At 47.3% G+C, this 22,493-nt stretch overlaps 1 protein-coding gene across 4 annotated transcripts in view; it reads left to right on the plus strand.

The window, feature by feature from the left end:
* The first annotated feature begins 4,270 nt into the window (after positions 1–4,270).
* LOC119399843 (WD repeat domain phosphoinositide-interacting protein 2) overlaps positions 4,271–22,493 on the plus strand; it is a 28,752-nt gene continuing 10,529 nt past the window's right edge. For 2 of the 4 annotated variants that reach the window (XM_037666704.2, XM_049417866.1), the window contains exons 1-10: positions 4,271–4,541; positions 11,414–11,496; positions 12,277–12,500; positions 14,387–14,524; positions 15,650–15,742; positions 15,832–15,902; positions 17,814–18,089; positions 18,627–18,734; positions 19,597–19,718; positions 22,274–22,327. In XM_037666704.2, the coding sequence (XP_037522632.1) occupies positions 4,405–4,541; positions 11,414–11,496; positions 12,277–12,500; positions 14,387–14,524; positions 15,650–15,742; positions 15,832–15,902; positions 17,814–18,089; positions 18,627–18,734; positions 19,597–19,718; positions 22,274–22,327 (1,306 nt within the window). In that variant the 5' untranslated portion in view covers positions 4,271–4,404. The remainder of the gene's footprint in view (positions 4,542–11,413; positions 11,497–12,276; positions 12,501–14,386; positions 14,525–15,649; positions 15,743–15,831; positions 15,903–17,813; positions 18,090–18,626; positions 18,735–19,596; positions 19,719–22,273; positions 22,328–22,493) is intronic. The other 2 variants (XM_049417865.1, XM_049417867.1) reach the window with 1 other exon arrangement.

The raw sequence follows: 22,493 nt of genomic DNA on the forward strand, positions 1-22,493 counted from the left end.
TTTAGGAGCGAAGCTCCTTAGGCCCGCACCCCGCCGTCGACGCTCCCTGCAACATAGATGCGGCGCCGGCCCAAAAAGAGAATGCGAAAGAAAAAAAGAAAAAGGCGCGCGAACAGTTTCAAAACGTACATAGTCGCTTGCGTCCCAGTTCTAAGGAGCCTCGCTCATCGGTTCTATTCGTACACGGAACAACTGCTGATTTTCCTCGTTCATTTGCTGTAGTGTACTGTACACACGACGATGTTGCGTTAAACGATTTCCGAACGACACTTCCTGCGTGGCAGATTCGTGTCCGTTCCAGTTAACATCTTCGACGGAATTTTGCAGAGGCTGTGCATTCCGCTGTCCTTTTCACCATAGGCGTGAGCATAGGGGGGACAGGGGGGGGGCGCAAAATCTGTCCATTACATTGCCCCTTCTAGTCACATAAGAGGGGGGGGGGGCGCAAATTCTGCCCCATACATTGACTTAGTAGGGTGGGGGGGGGCGCTGCGATGAACCTCCCCCCCCCCCTTCTGATGGAGAACTCTGCGCACGCCTATGCTTTTCACACCTTTTGGATGGCGGCAGATATCGGCATCTCTTGGGGTGTGTAGGCCAGTCTTCTCACCGAGACGGTGCTCGCGCGATAAAAAAAAAAAAAGAAGAAGAAGAAGAAGGAAAAACCATGCGAAACAGCGTCCATCATCAAACCCTCCAGTGACCGTTAGTCCAAAGAGCGATATTAGTGTCACCCTTTACATCATGTGGTTTACAGCACTTCTCGCGCAAAAATGGCAACTGGAACCAAGAGTCGCGAGCAGTTGAACAAGTGATCTACTAAATGAAAGAGCCGAAGCAACAGCCAGACATAAATGAATAGGAAAAATTAACACATTGAACCGTTGTTCGTGCAAACATTTACGGACGAAGTTGTTTTATTTAACGGAACTGGAGAATACTTCGGTGTGTTTTGAATGACGCTTCTACAGTTATCATTCAAATTGCTCGACGTAGTAATTGTTTTGGTGTGATTATGTGGGCTTTGTTCTAACCTTCCGCGATGGTGACCGTACGTCTAGAAACGCAGCGCCCGGCGCTCTACACGATTGTACTGGGCAGGCGGCCACGGATCGTTATGCGCAACTTCCCGAATAACAATACGATTCGGTTTTGTCACTGGAGCAGTACACGAGGGAGTGGGAATACAAGGGAGGATTACGACAAAGACCTCTCCCCGAAAGCGCGTCCGGTCACTGCTCTGTGCCCCAGTCGGCGGCGTGTCGAACTAAAGCCCCTCCATGCGTTTTCCGCCGAAAAGCGGCAGCAGACGCGATGGAGGGGCTTTATGTCGAACATGAGACCTCTCTGATGGATCGGCGGGGGCTTTTTGACAGCCGGGCGTCAATACTTTTTGTAGAAGGAGCTACCAAGATGGGTGCCAGTAGTGACCAGCTCCCCACGCGTCGGTCGACAAATGCGTGCAGGTGCTCAAAGGTGGACGCAAAGAGTACACCGCCGTGGGCGGGTTGTGGTGGTCTCGCTCGTTGACGGCGCGCACAGATGAAGATGTCGGCGGTTTGCTCTTGCCCTGTTCTCAGTGTGCAGACAGAACCTGTTGTGCGTTTCATGAGCGTATGCTTCTAAAAACACGTTTGTCGGTCGTCCACCTTTTCGCACTCACGCACTTTTTTTGAAGGAACGACGACAGAAAGGGAAAAAAATATCGCCAGCAAAAAAAAAAAAGAAAAAAAGACAGGTTTCAGTGAGCCCAATCCGTGCTGGGATGTCATGATTTGCCGTGAGGAGTTCGGGGACGAGCTCCTTACGGCATTTCATTCGAAGGGAGTTTACGAAGCGCCAGAAAAATTGCCACTTACTCAGCTTCAAAAACTGGAGTAAAATCTGGGAGCCTCACAGAGAATGGCCATGCCAAGCGAATGCTCCTGCGGGCCTTTTTATCATGCACTGATGCATCCCGCTTCCTCATCTGTCCTATCTCTTCTCCTTCTGTCGCGCCTGTCGACCTCCGACCACTTCCTTTTCTATTTGTTCCTACTTTTCTTTTATTTCCCCCAGCCCCCTACCCCTCAAGGCACTGCGCAGTGCTGAAATAAGTGGATTTTTCCTTTTTTTTAGAAACCACTACCACCACCAGCACCTTCGCTGGAATGTGGAGGGGTGAGCACGCTAGAGCAAGAAAAGCAGTCGGGAACGAGAGGAATTGTGGGGAAACATTCTTGCAGGAAAGCCACCTTACAGGTGTTTGCAAAGTGCACGCCAAGGGTCGCTCACTATTATGCCCCCCCCCCCCCCCCCCCCCAAAAAAAAAGAAGAACCGGCTGAGGTAGGCATTTTATTATGATAATTCAAGGGGAAGCGCATTATTGTTTGAAGCGTGGTCGGGTGCTGCCTTAGAACGCGTAGTTATATAAAGCGAGATTCAGTAAAGAAGAAGAACAATTATGCTGTGGGGAAGCTAAGGAAACGGCGGAGCATGTACTGATTGAATGCGATATCCACCCAGCTGTATGTTTGGGCACGAGCCGACATGAAGCCTTGGGTTTTAGGGACAACAATCTGGAAAGCTGAAAGAGACCGCGGTTAGAGTATTGGTGGCAGAAAACTAGAGAGAAAAGACAGAAATAAATAGTGGGGAAAATAAGGACATACTCGCTGCCGTAAGGGGCACAGAACTGGGCTGTGAATGTACGTTTTTTTTTTTTTCTGTGGTTAGATCGATTTAATCGAAGTAGACAAGGCATTAGGCCAACTAAAAAAAAAAAGACACTGTTTTGGTTTTTTAAAACACGGTGCCGTTTTGGAGCCGCGCCAGATATCGTCCTGTTTTCCCCCTCTGTTTCCTCTTTAAAAAAAAAAAACACAACGCGGCCTCTCGCATTGCCTCATTCTTTATAAAACGTATGTACATACAACTCGACATCAACACTTTGCGGCCGCACCCCTCGCTAACAACAGCTTAGCAAAAAAGATACGATTTCGTGTTCGCATCTTGTAAGGATGTGCTAAGAGATTCTCTGCAACATTTTTTGAAAGGAAGACAACTTGCCTGTCGGCGGCAAGTTGTCTTTTCGTACACTTTACTTTCTTCACATCTTCACCATTACTAATATGCGCTTACAATTAACGACCCATATATACCTTCTTGGCTTCATTATATCTGCTGGTTTTCATTATCGATTTGTTTCAGCCAAACAATGCTGTGTATGCAGCTCCTCGCTGACTGCTTCACATTATTATAAACCAGTGATTATTTCAACATAAGAGATCGCTAACCGGAGGCTCACCTTCTAGTCTTTCATAACATTGCCGAGAATGTAAGTGCACCATCGGATTTTGGCGTGCACGCAGTTTTGTACCGGTACAGCAGGGGCGTAGCCAAGGGGGGGGGGGGTTCAAACCCCCCTGAAATTTTTCAGTTTTGCTTGCGTATATATACACGCACACATACAAACGCACGCACGAACATACGTAAATATGGTTGAATCCCCCCCCTCCCGTAAAAAATTTCTGGCTACGCCCCAGGGGGCCCACGATGCGGCGGTCGGGCTTGGCCTGACTGTCCCAACGTGGGAGCGGCCCGCTGCGCGTTGAGTCGTGCACCTCAGGACTTACAATAAAGTTTCGCATCCATCCATCCATACGCCCCTGCGGTACAGGAATGAAGAAAGGCGTCTAACGATTGAGGCATGGCATATCGATAATAGTAGTAGCGCATGCGTGAGTCAACCATCGGTTAACTTGCATAACGAAATCAAATGCCTAAACAGTTATCTTTCACGTGGACTCCCCAGCGGGCCGGATTGATAATGATGTGCAGATAAGTTTTCGTGCCTTCTTTCTTTTCCGCCGTTGTGCGCCTTCGCAGTTGTTAGTCGGCGTTAATGGTGTCTTGATTTTTTTTTTTTTTCTTTGCGTCCGTGTTTCCACGCCCTGTCTTTTAGAAAGAGTACTTACCAACTATCTCAGCTCTCTGCTATTCTATGCTTCGCATTACAACGATTCCCACAATACGTGGGATTGGCCAGATTGTTTTTCTCACAAAATAAAAGTTATTGCTGCTGTCATCGGCGCGAGAAAATAATAAAACTGCGCTTAGTATGGCCTCAGAGATTACGGCGACGCGCCGCTGCAATCTCGAAGGCCGGGAGCTTATTTCTTTCGCCGCTTCGCGAGTGTCGCCACCGTCGGAGAGGGTGACGTCCGATGCGATGAGCGTGACATCAGCGCTGCGCGAGCCAATAAGCGGCTGCGTATCGGACTGGCATTTTGTGTTCGTAGCCATTAGCCGTGAGCCATACACAACACTCAGCTGACGCGAGCTGCTTCGCTACTGTGTTCGGGTGCTTGCTTCCACAGCGCGCACCTTTGTGTTGTGGTGTGGGTGACGATGTTTGCGCGTCCATGCAAAGTCTAGCCACGAACCTGAACAATATCGGCGAAGGAGTGAAGCACGGTGTCGGCGGACTCATGAATCTAGCCGCGGAAGGGGGTGAACACACCCCATACATTAACTACGTGAATTTCAACCAAGACGGCACGTAAGTGTGATTCTTTTCATTTCGGGCGTCTTTCTCGTCCCGCCTGCTGTCCTTCCGCGAATTGTGCAACGGCTCGCGTTGAGTGAGGTGTGTCTCTGCATGTTGACGGTGGGACCCCCGTCACTGTTGGCTTTCCCCCGTTGTTGCGTGAAAGATTTGGCAAGACCACCGCGGTCTCTTCTTCACTGGGAGCGCTCTCCGTATTTGGACTCCGCTCCGCTGCGCGCTCCCTTGCAGCCCTTGCGTCCGCTACCGAAAGATGTATTTCTCACTGCGCTTTGCTCTTTGCGGTTGACCACCCCCCACCTACACCACTGCTTGTCGAAGGCTCGAATGAGTGCGAGGCAAACACTGTTGCGGCATCGATTAACTCCGCTGCGCGTTATCAGCAAAGCAAGTCAACCCCCCCTCCTCCCCCTTTTTCTGTTGACTGCCAAGGGCCGTGCAGCGAACGTTTTGCAGCGCGCATATTCCATAGTCGCGCAGCGCAGCGAGAAACCACTCTCTCTCGGCTACATTATTATTGTGAATCGCTCAGCCCGCTTTGGCTTGTCGCCCGCGCTACCCTCCCCCCCCCCCCCCTTCCTTCCGTCCGTCGCATGCAACAAACCCAGCTGAATCGCCCCGTGCGAAGGGCAATCCCAGCCCCAGGCAGTGGCCAAGGTAACTAGGCCAGCGCCAGAGGTTTTGAGACGCTTTTTCTTTCGCTTCCAAGTCACCGATCGTCTTTGGTTGCACCTGCGCCCAAGGTCTCTACAGAGCGGTTCGCAACCAGCGAGAGATCCTCTCCCAATCCTCACCCATAGGAAGCCCTTAGCCTTGAAAACGAGCCCGCGCTTACTGTATCGCCTTATTAATCTGTCATGTCAGCGCCCTTGCAGCGATTCGCGGGGCTGATGTAAGAGACGGGCAGGCGACTCTGTGACGTTTTGTTCCTTTGTTGTTCTTTCGTGGACACAGACGCGTCGTTGCAAGTCCCGTTCACGACGGTCCCGTTTCCCGTTCCGATGCGTCAGCAGCGGTCAGCTGTTATCGCGCCCTCTCCCGTACCTTGCGAACGCTCCCTTTCATCTGTTGCTGCCTTTCTTGTGCGACGTGTAGTGTGTTGTGTGTGCGCGAGCGCGCACTTGCATACCGTGCAAGCACGAAAACACAAAGCGTAAAAGCTGTGCCTGGCTGTGCTGCTCAAGCATACGATCGTGTGTGTTCGCGCGCGATGGTTTCGCAAGAACAAAAACACAAGCATGTGCTGCTCAGTACGGTCGCGCGACTTGCGCTGCAGTTTCGTAAGAAAAACGGCGAACGACGTTCCAAGCGGCTTCCAGCTCGCCTTCGATTTACCTGTTTTGTCCTTTGTTGCTGGAGAGTTTGCGAGAGGTGTTTCTCTTCCCGGAGCTTTGTAGGTTTTTCTGGCTGCACAGCGGTGGCGTGCGCTGCGCACACTGTGTCACGTCATCGTCTTGAGACGAGGCGACGACGACGGAACGAAACTGTGTGCGCTTGTTTGAAAGTCCTTGACTCGAAGAGAGAAGCGCTGGGCTCGAGAGAGGGGCCTGTCTGTCAGCGGGTGACCGTTCTCACGAGAACGTCGCCATTTTTTTTTTATTTCCCTTTGTCAGTGAGCCGAACGCTCACCTCGAAGTTACTGCGGTCCGCATACGCCTCGTACGCTCTTACGCAAGCGTACCATCCACTGGCATGCGTCATGCCCTCCAGCGCGAAAGTGGTCAGTTGGTTTAACCGGATTATAGACCTTTTCCCTGGGGAGAAGAAACAACTCCTTTCTGGACCGTGGCACGGCAGTACAAAGGCTTACGTCACAGCCTCGGCAGTGCATTTGAAGAGGGGGGGGGGGGGTCACGACTATTTAACACAGCCCAAAGGAAACTATGGCTGCGCCTGACGAGCCTTCTGTGAAAAGGTCTATAGCCCTATCCTTGGAACCTGTTAAGCCATTCCCTTGATAGCCTTTTTCAGTGCAAGCTGATCATTTCCTGACAAAGCTCAACTGAAATGCTGTTAGTTGAAGCTAAAAAACGAGCCATAGACATGGTAAGATGTAGTTATGCCCAGTTGAAATCAACACATATATTGGAACTGTGTGGGCAGTTACCATATGGCGTACGCATAAAGTGCAGTTCGGACGACCGTGCAAACTACTGCAGTTCATAACAGAGGTTCTCTTTGACCGGACTCTGTACCTTCCCTTGTAAACTGGCTACTGAAAATGCAGTAATTGACGAAAAGCTATTGTTGGCACTGAAAGCACCAAAAGCACATGCACAGCATGACGTTATGGCACACATCACCATTAGCTGACCTGTCAAGTGCAGTTAAAGGATACTAATGAGCATTACACTCGTTAACAACCATGGCTCCCTAGAACATAGCTAGGTTTCAGAGGGCACCGAGAAAGGTCGGACCAAGGATCTTTTATTGTAAACATAGCTGGCTAAGTGGCCACGCAAGATAGCGATGAAGTAGCGTGGCGGCATGGCGTGCATGTGGGCACCATAGTGACAGCTGGCAGAGAGCACATGCCAAAAGCATAGCAACCAACACAAACTTGTGATGCAGGTGGTTGTTGGTTGTTTGCTTTAAATCTAAGTTGATGCAATGTCGCAAGGTGCTCTGTTTTGCTCTCAGTTGCACGGTATACACTATAAAATTGATTTTAACACGAAAGTGTTTTATTCCGGGGTCCACCAAGACTTCAGTGACGTATTTCCGTCACGGAAATGACGTCGAAAAAATATACACAATCAGATGGCAAAGAAAAAAAGGTACCGTCAATGGGCATCGAACCCATGACCGCTCGGTCCGCAAGAACAGATGCCGGGCACGCTATCCACTGCGCCACGGTCACAGACCCTGGAAGCTTTACGAACGCGCCTTTTATATCTACCACTGTCGCGGTCGGCTGGGTGGTGTTGACCTCTGGTAGTGGTAAGGTAAAGTAATTCGTCATTGCTTTGGCCTCCGCGACTAGCACCTGCAACGCGTTTACGCGTCCGTCCCATTCGGCGCGTTTTCCATAGAAGTTTAATTATGTCAATTCCTTAACACACCGCGAGGTGGCGACCTTTGCCCAAGCGTCGTAAAAGCGTCGGCGGCGCTCAGCACCACGCTAATACAAACGAAAAATAGCTCTGCGACGCGCGCCTGCCTCACGTGGCTGTAACACCGCGTTCCATGCTCACGCGCTCGCCCCGAGAAAACTCGCGGCCGGCCTACCGGGACGGCACGACGCGCTCTGCGTTTCTCCCTAGTCCGGCCGTGGTGTTCAATCACATTTTAACATGCAGCGGGATGGCGACCAAGTTCTGCGTCCAATATGCGACGCACGTCTGGCTATCACACCTCGTTCTCTGACTACGCTTTCACCAATAACTACTACAGCTTCCACAAGGGTCTGTTTAATCATTTAACATGGACGTTAGTCGTCGGGATGGAGATGCACCACCAATCATCAAAGTGGGTGCATACACGTTAAACGGCGCCATTAGCCAGACATCAATATACATTGTGCAAACTCTCTTATATCAATGTACAGTAAGCATTCAGTTACTTCTGTAAGGGCACGCTGTACTTTCGTGTTATTCCGATTCCTATGACGGAGGGATCAACCGTGTTTTTTTTTAATCTGTTCAAGGCTATATTTGCCATTGTGATGACATGTGTGTCCACACAAATCTATCTTGCAAGTTACCTCTTTCAAAATTTTGTCACAACACCTTGAAATGTTTACTCAGCTGTCTTGCAAACAAAAGGTGTGCAAGGCTTTACTTGTGAAGTCTTCCGTAAAATTTAAATGCTAACTCAGGTTTTTTGACTAGAACAACTATTGAAGACACCAGGGTTAGCGTTTACTTGCAGTAGTTCACAAGACCTTTCACTGATTAATCATCGGCTATCCTTTAACTGTAGCTTACAGTAGGCCATTGCTGTGTCTAGACATTGAGTCTTAAAGGGACACTAAAGGCAAATAACAATTTATGTCAGAGTGAAAGCTCATTGTATGATAACGTCTAAAACGACATTATCAACAGCAGTGCCCTACTTACCGAGAAATTAAGCTGAATGTATCACACGATGAGCGCCACGAGTGGGACATTTTGGAAGTGATACCGATGACGTGGGAGAGTCTGAATGCAATTAATCATTTGTAGTCAAACTAGCTGCAACAAAATAAAGAACCTTCCGTGCATCAAGAAACGTAAGAAAATGCTGCTTGTTCGTTTCTGTTTGATTAAAGGAAAAAAGAACCTCTTTGGCGTTGCCATGGGGAACGGCGCGCGCGGTTCAAAGGCTCCGTTTATGCCAAACTGCGCTTCGCCCGGCGCCCTGCTTCGCTCACGTGGTCGCGTCTCAGTGGTAGTTTTGGTATTGCGTACTGCCATGTGTGTTTTGCGCGCTCGTGAAAGTTGCTCCGAAAGAAAGTTCGACAAATGATGATGATGATCGCTGCGGCCCTTCCCTTTGTATCTGGCGATCGACGGAATCCCGGATCTTGGCCAAAAAAAAAATTATAATAGTCACATAAATTAGGTACAGTGTTCTAGAATCAGGTGCGATCACACAAAGTTCTCGTTTAAAAAAAGGCTAACAGCATCTGTGGCATCATTGGTGGAACTCTATCCAACTGCTGACATTGTCACTTTTTGCTGCCGCTGTACCCTCGCGGCACTCGAGTGGCTTGCTTGCCACCATCTCTCTAGTCTCTGCTTCGTAGCATCCACTTCTTCCCAATGTAGGTGCTCGTCCGGTTGCCGAAAGCCCAGCGCTGTCGCAAGCCTGCTGTTTACCTCGCAAAATGCCGCATGCATGTGATGTTGCTGGATGCCCGAATGGTGCACGCCGCCAGTACACGCCGCCGTGCAGTAAAGTCGGGCAACGTTGGGCACGGCAACAGTGACATGAGAAATACCGCATTCAGACGGATGCTTTGAAGTGCGCTAACGCAATGCGGACCACTGAAACATGATTTTATTTCAAAATGACCATTTCCTTGGCACAAAAGTAGCACTACGAGGTTTCTGGACCGCTATTTCAACAATCAACGTCGACTTATTTGCCTTTAGTGTCCCTTTAACACTGATACCAAATCAGGCGTTCAAAAGTCAATCTTTTGTGCCTGAGTGAGCAAACATAATCCTGAAACTCGCATCAGCTATGTCCCACTGGTATCTGAATGTTGCTGTTTTTGTAGTTTCGTCTATCAGACTGCCCTATCAGCTGTCCACCCACTCAGGGTCAGCGGCGTTAAGATGCTGCCAGCTAATGTCATCTTGCAAACTCCTATGGGCTGCCTTTGCATCCTTTTATGCTGCCAGACTGAAGTGTTTCAATTCTTGAAGTTGGAATTTGGAATTAACTGCTTTAGTGCGGTAACGGCTACTCCTTTCTACTTTGATTTACAGATACATATGTTTTAAAAAGAATGTAAACACAACGATAAGTACACAAGATGGATTGATGAAAACAACACACTGCTTCGATGTCTGAAATGTGCACATCTATGGAACATTATTTGAATGTTATGTGCCCCCACGCTGCTAAACAGTTTGTTCAGCAGAAAGGTTGACCTTAAAAAGATACGCGAAATGATTGCAAAGGTCATGAAATACTTTCACGATGAAGAAGCAGTCAATGCCAAAACTAGGGTGCAATTCGAGTTCTTCATTGGGGGATAACTAGCTAACAATTGCTACATAATTGGCCGCTTGGCTGCAGGGTATACACCTGCATGTATCTGAAAAGTTGTGACTGTTGTTGCCGATTCTCCATCAAGTGCCCTTGTCTAATCAAGATTGCGGCCTGTGTAGCTTCTCAAACATATGGGAGCACCAGCGATAGCACTACAGTGTAGGCTGAGTCTCGTTTCCTACCCTCAGCGATAACCTTACAAGATTAGATAGCTGGTGAGAACTGCTGCTAATGAAAGTTAAGCAATTTATGCGTGTCATAGGGCACAGCGTACTACTCATGCAGAATGCCAGTGGTTGGTGCTGCTTTGTTCATCACTTTGCATGATTTTGCGGTTGGTGATGTGTTGCACTGCTCATGAGTTAAAGGGGTACTGACACGAAAATTTCCAGTTGTTTTCTTCCACCAAACAAAAGGCCAAACCCTCAAGAGCCTAGAAGATGTGCTGGTAAGCTTGAGTGTGCCCAGAAAAGTTAAATACAACATGTTCTTAAAGCCAGTTTTTGTTCCTATTGTACCCTAACGTTGCAACACTGTATGAACTTCTCGTCACGTGTTCAATGCTTGATAACGTGACGTTTCCATGACTGCTCCACTCCGTCACTCTATTGGTGATGCACAAGCAGTCATTTTGTATTGTTTTGGCACCCGACGTCATCACAAACGACATACTGATGCGTGAAGGCACCAGTATTGATACTGCAGCCTGACGTCATGCTAGTGTCGATGTCAGTGGGTGAAAATTGACTTTAATGTCAAAATAAAATGTCTTATCAGCATTTCATGAGCTTCACACTTGCTCAGCGCACTCTCTGTACACAGGAGCTTTGTATGGCAAAGTAAACATGGCCTTGTAAATTGGTGTCAATACCCCTTTAAATACCGGTGCACGACTATGAGCCTTTGGCAGTCTTTGTACCTTTGCTCCAGGTAGCACTTATTTGTTCAGGTGCGCTTGGCGTAATATGCTTGTATTCTGGTGAACACCAGCACCGTGCGCAAACTGCTCGCCAGAAGCGGCCACGTACATTCCAAGTTTCCTGTGAGGTTGCGCACTGTGAAATAACGAGGATATCGCGTGTGACCTTAGCTGCCTTGTACAAAAACTGATGTTTTTGCTCAAGTCTGCCCGGCAACTGAATAGTGAATCTGCTTCTTCCTTCAAGGGCACTCTCGGTTGGAACACACACGGGGTACAAGTTTTTCTCTCTAGCAAACGTGGACAAGCTTGAACAGATATACGAAAATGGTGAGTGCTAACTCATTTTTTTTTTTTTCTTTTGATAGCTAAAAGAAATAGTCCTTTTATCTTTAGTTTAAGCCAGCACATGTTACAATAGCTTTGGCTTGCCTGCTTTAGTGAGCAGTAAAGATGGCAGTTAAGAAAACTAATGTATTGAGCAGTACAGTAGGGAAGCCAGTAAACGACTTCAAAAGGCTGGTACAGAAGACATGCATCACCTAACCCTTAAGGCTCCATGATGGCTGTTGCATAATGAGGAAGCGGTGGCTCTTACAAAAGGTATAATGATGTGAATGTTGAAAATAATGTAGACAAAATTTTACGAAGCAGAAGATAGTGTACACGACATCTAATTTAAAACTTCTCTCTCCCAGACATCCCACTTGTATTGGCGAGATAAATTCAGCACATCGCAATATTGCGACAACAGGCAATAAGAGGCTAATTCACCTTGTTACTTCCTCTGTAACCCACTGTCATCTGTAATGCCAAAAGACCTTGAAATTCTGCTCTCATTTGTAATGCCGAAAGGCCTTGAAGGTACAGATGTCTTGTAAGAAGAGTGCTAAAAACGAGGCCACAAGAAGCCAGGACAACACAAGCACTTTTGTTGGCAAAGGCAACATGAGCGCTTCTGTTGTCACCTGGCCTCTTGTGTCCTTGTTCTTAGTGCTCTTCTTTACAGTGTCATGCCAACTCACCCAACAAACGACCCTTCTAAGGTACAACAGATAACCAAGTCTGCCTTGAGGTAGTACTAGAGTGTCGCCACTGTTCTCTCTGCAGAAGAGGAAGGCATGGCCCTGGTCGAGCGCCTCTTCCTGTCCAGCCTGGTGTCCCTGGTCAGCACGGCGTCCTTGCGCAAGCTCAAGATGTGCCACTTCAAGAAGGAGTCCGAGATCTGCAACTACTCCTACAGCAACAGCATCCTGGCTGTGCGGCTCAACCGGGCGCGCCTCGTCGTGTGCCTCGAGGAGAGCCTCTACATACACAACATTCGGGACATGAAGGTACGTGCCGCACGTCTCGAGGCTGCAGTGGCCTTGTAGCAAACGAGCTTGCCGCGCGCCGGCAACTTCGTTCTGCAAGCAGCGACACGTTGGTCACATCTGGCTTCATTGTGCTGGTGCCAGAGTCACAAGACAGAAGTTGGTATAATAGTCTTGTAGCAAGTTACAGAAACGCAGTACAGTATTACCATACTGTTCCTCCTTTCTTGCTCAATTCCAGTGAAGGCACCTCAACACAACAAAAGCTTCTTTCAAAAATTACTATGGGGTTGTCACGCCTCATTGTGGTGTGTCAGCCTACACATTGTTAAAGAGGAACCTGTTGTTCGGGGGACCCGCTGTCACTGGAACTGGGAGTGGCTTAAGCACAACGAGCAACAAAAGAGGAATGGTGCGGTAACACCGTATCGTATTTCCGTAACTTGCTGAAAGACTATTGAGCCACTTGCACAAATGCAATACTGTCATGTTCTCTGTGTGCTGTTGTTTGTACTGGCTCACGGCTTTCCGTAGCACCCTTCGGTGTTCCTCCCTAATCGACAGAGCCGGGCCAAGGAGAACATGAACATGTCGTCACTTTTTCCAGCTCTGTGCTTGTTCATTGCTATGACAACGCCCATGCAGGGTGCTCATCAATGCTTTGCAGCGCGGCAGCAACACAAATGGGTCTTAGACTGATTTGCTCAGTGACATGGAAACCTTGCTGCATTGCTGGAATACTGCCGAAAATTTGCAGGGCAACACTGTGCTTGTGTGTTCGTGCCCGTGTGCAGTAGGTTCGGTGTGTTTAATGAAATTATATTTTAAATGTCAGTGATGTATGTCTTGGGACTTCTGCGATCACTTCTGGTGCTTGCGAGGCCTTTAGGATTAGCCTTGAGAAAGGTGTGCCTCTTTCCCTCGTAGCAACCGGCGAATGTCCTTTGCGGCTTCTTGATTTTGCTTCACCAACGTCCACTGACATTGCCGCATGTCGCCGCCACTCTGACCGTTTGGAACTGCCACCAGCTTACGACTGTGCATTCTTGTACTGTCACAATGCATGGGCTTAATTAACACTATGGCGAAAAGAAATGCGATGACGTTCGAAGGTGCTGCACTGTGGAACATGCGAAGACGCAATTCATTCCTCGAGGGTCTCAACTATCGAGAGCATGCCTTCGTCGGCATCGTAGAGCTTCATAAAAGTACACTAGAGGGAAATCTGGCACTATTGTCTATGGGAGCTGCAACGCACGATGCTTCAGCCAGCTCAGGAATGATGGGTAGTACATGGATTTATCTAAGCTTCGTTCTTTTGGCTCCCTGTGGCCGGCCTGCAGTCGCTTTGTCGCAAGACGAAGTTCAGCAAAAGTTCAGCAGTGCCATTTCGCCAGATTGAAGCTTTTATGGTCGCTAATTCAAACCAGCTCACGAGGTTAACAGTGAGCTGTTCTCTTATCTTCAACAAAAGCCTAAACACAACAATAAACAAAGCCACAAGTGCATTTGAAGCCACAGCACAAAGACTAGACAAATCCATGTACTCCCATCATTCCTGTGATGGCTTAACAATTGCAGTGCCACAGTTTCTTCTAGTAAATGTTGTAGGAAACTTTGTGGTTTGCATGACTCAGCAGTTCGTGGACAATATGTCCAACGAGCTGCCTCGCTCCAGAAGCTCTGGCAAAACAATTGGCATGGCTGACCCGACATTGCCGGCTCTCGCCGTTCCATGCCGTCTCGGAGGTGATCCGCTCCTCCCAAGACGTTGCCCGGCCAGCGACCACTAACCCCTACGTTGTTCGACGCTTTCTGTGTGGTTGAAAAAAAAAAAAGGTGCTGTGTCATTCATGTCGTCTTGCGTGAATTTCCTTCCGGGAAATCAGGCCTGGCCATGGTTTCAGGTGTTGCACACGATCCGCGAGACGCCGCCCAATCCGGATGGCCTGTGCGCTCTGTCGCCCTCCAGCGACAACTGCTACCTGGCGTACCCGGGATCCGACAAGATCGGCGAGGTTCAGATCTTTGATGCCCTCAACCTGGTGAGTGAGAGCCCTTGTTGCATTCTAAAGGGACACTAAAGTGAAACGATCAGTCGGTTTAGATCGACAAGTGTGTACTCTGAGGACTTGAATGTCGTTAATTTCATAGAGGACAAAATCAAGATTAAATACACGTTTTTAAATTCCGCGCCGAAATCTCCGTGTGTGACGTCGCGGATTTCAGTGCGTGTTTGGTATTGCGGCAACATTGGCTCAGTCAAGTTCCCTGAATCTTCACAAAATATTATTTGTGACGCAACTAAGAACAAGGTGCCCTATCCTGTCTTCTCTTATTTTTCTTTCTTGTTCTCAGTTGCGCCACAAATATTTCGTTAAGCTACGCACCAACTCATCCAATGTTACTCTTCCTAAAACTCAGTATGTTCAGTCTATGGCCTCCTCAGAGGACAGTGTCCTTAATTTTTACTGATTAGGAACTACGTAGGACCTAGTAAATGCCATCAAATTCTATGACGTCATGACATTTGGTGCGGGAATTTTAAATGTGCATGGCCACCAGCATTTTCTTTTTGCGCGTTTTCTGGCTTGCCAAGCATCTTCTTGCGGCAAGCATGGTGGTTTTGGAATTGTGAAAGAGTAGTTATATGAGTAATAGTGAGTAATATGGAAAGGCCTTATAATGAGTAATATGAAAAAAACTGCCTCTCTTTAGTATCTCTTTAAAAGGGTACTAATGGCAAGTTTAGACTGATAAATTAATTTTAGTAACTCCATTGTCATTAAGTTAGCCAGCGTATGTACAGTACTCGTGGATTGAAAGGCGGAAATTTAATGCCAAGTAATGCGCATACTTTCATTTCCAGCATCTACAGTTGGTGTCATATCAGTGTATTTTAGACTCGAAAACTTGCATCTAAACCAACATTACCTTTAGCGGCCAAATTCGCAGCAACGTAACGCTGTTATCATGAGCAATTGCTCATAGCAGTCATTATACAAATAGAAACAAGGTCATATTTTGATCAGAGTACAGTACATTATAAAAGAAAAGGAAGCTCAGTTTCTTTTAAATCTTTCCTTTTGTAGGAAGGTGGAAGTTATAACACCGGAATTTACGGTACATGCGACAAGTGAAATCAACTAGTGTTTGTTTTTTTCTTTCAGCAAGCCAAGGTGATGATCCCAGCACATGACAGCAAACTGGCAGCCCTGGCCTTCAACTCCACGGGAACGCTGATTGCGACAGCTTCGGAAAAGGTTTGTGCGTGCACCGCGCTTTTGAACGTTGTGTGTCTCAATCTACGGTGACCAAGCGAGCTAAGCTAACTCTGGGCTGACTTTTTCAGGGCACGGTCATAAGAGTTTTCGGTGTCGCAGACGGCCAGAAGTTGTACGAATTCCGGAGAGGCATGAAGCGGTGAGTAGTAGATAGCGGCTTCTTCTCGGAAGATAGAAAGCCATCCGTGGGGGAAAAGGCTCTTGTGACAAGCCTAGATTTGAGCTCGCCGATGTGTTAAGGACGACACTAATGCGTTCAAATCCTGATATCGTCAACCGCCGATTTTTTGGACACACTTGAAAATTCTGATGCTTTCGCGGCACTGTCGCAAGCCCCCTAAAGTATATGCATTAGGGCGTCTGAAATTTGGACTTTCTGGTTAAACTGCGGGTTCAAAATGGCTTTGATCATCTTACAAGCTGAATCCAGTACTTGCGCAAGTCGATCCGTTTGCAGCTGTAACGAATTCCATCAGTCAGCTTTGGGAGAAGCGTCGGGGAAAGCCAGATGAGTAATTCGCTCTCCCGCCCCAGATTTGTTTTCCCTGTCATCGTTTCTAAACACTCCTAAGTATCACAACCATACGACATGGCCCGGTCATGTGAGAGAGCCATTTATTTTCCCGTGTGCTTTCATGTAGTAAAGCTTCCGGCAGGTCCGAACGTATTTACGAGGGCCTGTGCGAGCCCCGAAATGCCTGATAAGCCCACATGCAGGGCTCGAGAGCTGTGTCGGGCATGGCTGTGGTGATTTGACCACTTGAGCGAAGTAAAAAAGCATGAATTCGTTTATTCGGACAATATAGCGGTCTTGAGGGAGTCCGAGAAATCGGAACATTTATTGTAGAAAGTTCACAATACCACACAATGTCTTTGTTACCGCTCCTTGCTTCCGCTGAAAATGCATGCATGCTTGCCACTCCAATTTAACAATATAGTTCTGTGTTGCAGCTTCAATGGAACAGTTTTGGTGAGCACAAGAAGGAAATTTCACAACTTTGGTCAAACGTTATTCCTTTGGAAAAAGCTGAATTCTGCGACATAAAGGTCAAATTCGAAAGCGTGTTCTTTGTTGACAGCCACGAAAAATCTTTGCAGAGCAGTGGTTTGACATAGAAAGCGCACTTGCAAGAAGCATACTTTATCAGAAAGGATAGAAAATTGGGCAAGTTGGATTATGTTCATAGTTAACCGCGCAAAACGACACGAACGAAAGGGAAGACCGCGTTAAACTATTCTAAAAATATTTCTATTTATACCATTTGGTTCAAAAGCCGAATCTAATATGACTTATCAAATTCAATATCTGAAATTTTTGAGTGCTCTCGTACCACCAGAAATGTTCCAAGGTCTTGCTGCCAGTTCTTACTTCCCTGCGTGGTTTAGGTTACCAGTGGCGCGATTTTGTACGCGTTCTTAAAACAGACGGAGGCGGACTGTTCTATCTAGCCGCATGTGAATGGTCAATGTGAACCGCAACAGACGTCACGGCCCTACATTGACCAATCGCGTGCGGCTGGATAGAACGGACCGCCTCCGTCCGTTTTAAGAACGTGTACAAAATCGCGCCACTATACCACTTTAGTAATCCATAAATAAGTTCACGACAAAGCTTCATCAGTCCCATATGGGGAAGCAATAGCCTGAGGTATCTGGGTGCGTAGGCGCTTACGTTATGCCTCAGGCCTCGCAAACATACTGACAACGATTACGACGGAAACTGCTAAGAAAACGGGGACAAGAAAAGCACGTGCTCTAGCGCAGGCCAAAACTGCGGGGTTAGAAAAGGGAAGGTTAAAACACGTAAAAGAGCTCGAAGAACCAGTAATGCAGTTTAGAACTTCTGAATAACATTACTAGTTCTTTAGGCTCTTTTCCATGTTTTAACCTTCCCTTTTCAAACCCTGCAGTTTTGGTCTGCGCTTCTGTGTGTGCCTTCCTTGTCAGTTTTTTTTTTTTTTTTTTCGCGCAGTTTCAGTTGTAATGGATTACCAACTCTCCCACTGCTGAGTTCTTCTAAAGTACTACTGACAACCGCTGCCATGTGCAGGTGTGCGAACATCTATTCGCTGGCGTTCAGCGCCGACTCTTTGTTCCTCGCCTCGTCGAGCAACTTTGAGACCGTGCACATCTTCAAACTCGAGGACCCGGAGTCCAACCGGGTGGCCGAGGAGCCCGGCGGCTGGTTCGGCTACCTGGGCAAGGCCATCGTGCAGGGTGCCTCGTACCTGCCCACGCAGGTGACCGATGTGTTCAACCAGGGCCGGTCGTTCGCCACGGTCCACCTTCCGTTCCAGTCGGTGCGCACAGTTTGCTGCCTCAGCACGTAAGTGGAGCGATCTGGAAGTCTTTAACACGACACACGACGATTCTACAGGAAGATAACAAAGCAACTAGAGAAGTTGAGGATTAAGCAGCATGCAATGGAACTTAAAATAAGAGTAACATTCACAGATCGGAGGACGGCAGAATGGGTCGGGGGACAAATGGGGGTTGCAGATAGTATCGTAGTTAACATCAAGTGCAAGAAACGAATTGGGGCTGGCCACGTAATGCGTAGGACAGACAACCGACGGACAGTAAGAACAACAGAGTGGTTAACCAAGGGATGGAAAACGCAGTCGAGGTAGGCAGAGTTAGTGGCTAAATTAGGTCGCAGGGATAAAATGGAGTGAGCTCGCTAAGAATAGGGGTTTGCTACGGATTTAAATTGGGGAGAGAGAAAGACAAGTCCCTGCAGGGATTAAGACAAGGCAGGGGCAATCTGGGAAACAGCCGGTTTGCATTAGAGGTCCGTGAATGCATAATTTCGATAATTGCTTCCGTATTCAAAGTGCACTTGTGTTTGTACTTGCTCTCGCAGCATTCAGAAAATACCGAGGGTACTGGTGGCCACCGCCGACGGCTACCTGTACGTCTACAACTTGGATCCTGCCGAGGGTGGTGACTGTGCTCTGTACTCGCAGCACCGGTACGTAGTCTTCATTGTAAATTTTTCTTTCGTCACGCCGTTTCAGCGCTCGTTCGCCTCAGTGGTGCAGTGGTTGCAGCACTTGGCTGCTCTCCCAAAAGTCGCAGGTTCGATCCCGGCCGGGACGGTCTCATTTCGATGGAGGGAAAACGCTGGAGGCCCGTGCGGTGTCTGTGCACGTGAAAGAGCACCAGATGGCCAAAATTTCTCGAGTCCTCCACTACGGCGTGCCTCATAATCATATTGTGGTTTTGGCACGTAAAACCCCAAGTATTATCATTTCAGCACTGTTTGTGTGTGAGTGCATGGTCAGACAGTGAACTGTGCAGAGCCTGAACAAGAGAAGTCAGACGCAAGCTTCTGGGATCGCATCTGTCACTTTTCTTGTCCCATATTTGTGCATTTTGCGCTGAATAATATGTACAAACGAGCCCAACTAAGCAGCCCTTTACAGTAAACTTGCTCATAAACCATTTGAGTGGCACGCAGAATTCGTGCACTCGAACTTCATTTCAATTACGTTGAAGGGGCAGCTGAAATCATTTTATTATACCTAAAGTATAACGAAATAAGCATGTTTAGGTTTTTGAACGAAGAAACAGTGCCAGAACAGGACAAAGACAAGAGGACACAAACATGGGGTCCTGTTCTAGCGCTGTTTCTTCGTTCAAAAATAAGTATGTACCAACCAGCCCAATTCAAGACGCTAATAAAGTTTAGGTTTGTATGAAGTGTTGTAGAGGGAGATTTTTCAGGTGCATTGCCATTCTGTCTGCCTCGTATGAATTGAACCTAGCATCTCCCAGTCCCATCTTGGCTTAAGTAGGGGGCTGCCATGACTGAATTCATGCTTGGTTTGTAGGCTGGATGGTCAACCCACGGCCGCCCCGCCGTCTCAGTCTGGCGACGCAGGTTCGGACCAAGCAACGGCACAGGGAGCGGCTTCTCAACCAACTCCTGCAGCACGCAAGCTGGACTCGCAGGGTAAACGACGCAACATTGTGTTTTTCCTTGTCACAAGTTCTGTTTGGCCAGTGTATCTCAACTTGCAAACGTAGTGTGTTGGTTTAGGCACAGTGCGAAAATGGGTCAAGAAATATTCTTGGCAAAAAGCTCTGAAGTGTTACATGTTTTGAGTGCATACCAGCCAAATTTGCCGCTTGCATGCTAATTCTAAAACTGCTCTGCAGGCACTGTTACATCCGAGTTATACTGGGGAAAAAAATGAAACGTTTTAGGGCATGTCCACAACCTTGGAAATATATTACCCGGATGTCGTAGCCTCGCGGCTATTGGCTTACCACTACTGAGCACTAAAATGAGTTCCATACCTCGGTGCAGCGGCCACATTTCGATGGAGTCAAAATACGAAAATGCCATGTTAAAGAACCCACATCATTGCATTAACATGGAGTCCCCACTGTGGCATGCCTCATAGTTGTATCTTGGCATTGGCACATAAAACACCAAGATACAGGAGTCTGCAACATGCAGCACGTTTCAATGTGTGATTGCACTTTATGCACAGAAAACATCTTGCTGCTAAAGGTAAGAATCAGTGCTGTGAATCGGTTTGGTATGTGAGAGATGCACTTTATTTACATTCACTTGAATATCAGTGGCACAGGCTTCAGTTTCAGCAAAACATTAGTACTGTGCACTAAGATAAGATGAAGATTTGACAAGCATTTAGGGACATTTTGCACGCACTACTGTTTCTTTGACTTGTATTTAGTACTGTTTGTATGCCTCTTGTAAAGCTAGATGCTGTAAGAATGGCCATAATACATGGTCGTTTTGTTATGCCAGTTTATAGTTGGCATGCCACTTGAATTTTCAGTTAAGTTTGACTTGAAAATGTTCGGCATATTTTTATGTTCTGTGCACCTTGCCTTTTCATGCTTCTTTTATTTCTCTTTTTAGTTATGCTTGGTGGAGGGAACTTGCGAGTGTTTAATGTTGGGGTGTGAGCTCCGCGTGTGTTTGTGTTGCAAGTGCCGTTGTACATTATCCTCTGTGGCTCGGTGGTGGGTTTTTCTTTTTTTTTCACTGCTTGTTGGGTTTATGTGCATGTCCATATTAAACAGACAGTTGTAACATGAACATGTTGAACATGTTGAATAATGAACATGTTGAACGTAAATTCTTAGAAATGTTACCACGCACTACAAGTTATTTGAGAAAGCTTAGCACATCTATAGAAGCCTGTCCTCTAGTTTTGTCAAAAGTACTGCTTCAGAACTTGTATTGAAATGCTTGCCGTGAGCTTCATGCACACATCAGGCTTGCAAATTGGGTTATTTTCCTTGCCATTTCCTAAATAACTTGAATCTTCTTGTTGATAGAACACAAGTTTTGGGCAACTTTTGCCGACAATTATGAAAGTAGTGACTGCAAATCATTGACTTTTTGTCTTCTTTGATCATATTACGTAGTTCAGATGTTTTTATTCACCATACTGCAAAATTTGAAATATTTTATTACCTGTGCCAACTGCAGTTCAGCCAACTGGTGATAACATCTCATGTTGCTTGTGAATTGCACAATTTCTGGCATTTGATTAGAATTAACAGGTATGCCACGATGTCTCTCAGTCTGTTTACTGTTGTAAATCGAAATCAAAGAAAACTAGGGGAACAGATTCACATTGACGGATGTGAGACTTCTTAATATTGCTTACCTGAAATACGTAGTGTCTACCGTAAACAGTGCGAAAACTGAACAAAGGTTAAGGGCACGCATGACAAAAATGCTGAACCATATTGAAGCATCTACTGCACATCAAACTGTCATGTGACTTGGCAGTCATGTGTGTCATTTACTGAACGAGTTGTCAGCCATTTTTAAGTCTATATTTACATGAAGGCACTAGAGTTGTACCTAATGAGGCAAGGAAACTTCCTTGAGATGAAATGAAGTAAAGTGGTGTACTGAGCAAGCTGGTATACTTTCATAGTGAGGCATAGCGCGAAGAAAATTGGACATGGGGAAGACAAAGGACAGGCGCTGTCCTGTGTCTTCTGCCCTGTGTCCACTTTTCTTCGTGCTATGCCTCGCTATGAAAAAGAAAGTATTATGGCAGCAATCAGTGGAGTGATCAAACCAAGCTATTAGAACTAAGAAACTGTTGCCAAAATGTAAATGAAATACTAATTGTTCTTAAGGCACCAGGGCTATCCTATTTCAGACGTAGCCTTGTTTCTCTGTTCATTGCGACATGCTGACAAGATGAGAACCCTTTGCCCATTTGGGAAGCATTAGCATAAGACAGTGTTGCTTAAGCTAAACCTATTCTGTTCTTTGTGTTGCCTTTGATGTATGTTCTGTGATAAAGGAATGACTGGATGGGCACACACATGGAGTGATATGAAGAGAGAAGTGGGAGTGGGGAAAAGGGGTTGAGGGTGGATGGGGTGTGTTTGGGATGTTGGGTGCGCAGCCAGGTGCTGCGTGTCGTCTGCTACTGTTTGTCCTCCCTTTGAGAACAAGCGTGCCCTCAGTGGCCGGGCTCCATGTGTGTGTGTGTCTCTGGCGCGCAGGATTGTCGAGCTACGCTGCTGTAGTGCGAGGTTATCAGGACCATACTCCGGCAGGTCTGTAGGCTTTCCCCTCCTTTTTACTTCTGCCGCTGCTGTGCTCCGCTACCCTGCCTCTCTCCTGGTTTGGCTCGCTTTGGCTTTGTCTGTGGGACTGCTGGCATTTGCTGCCTGCTGCTCTGCTTGGCTTGGTTTGGCTTGCTTGGTGCTGCACACATTCCCC

The sequence above is a fragment of the Rhipicephalus sanguineus genome, chromosome 7 (assembly GCF_013339695.2).
Source record: "Rhipicephalus sanguineus isolate Rsan-2018 chromosome 7, BIME_Rsan_1.4, whole genome shotgun sequence".
NCBI classification, from domain to species: domain Eukaryota; kingdom Metazoa; phylum Arthropoda; class Arachnida; order Ixodida; family Ixodidae; genus Rhipicephalus; species Rhipicephalus sanguineus.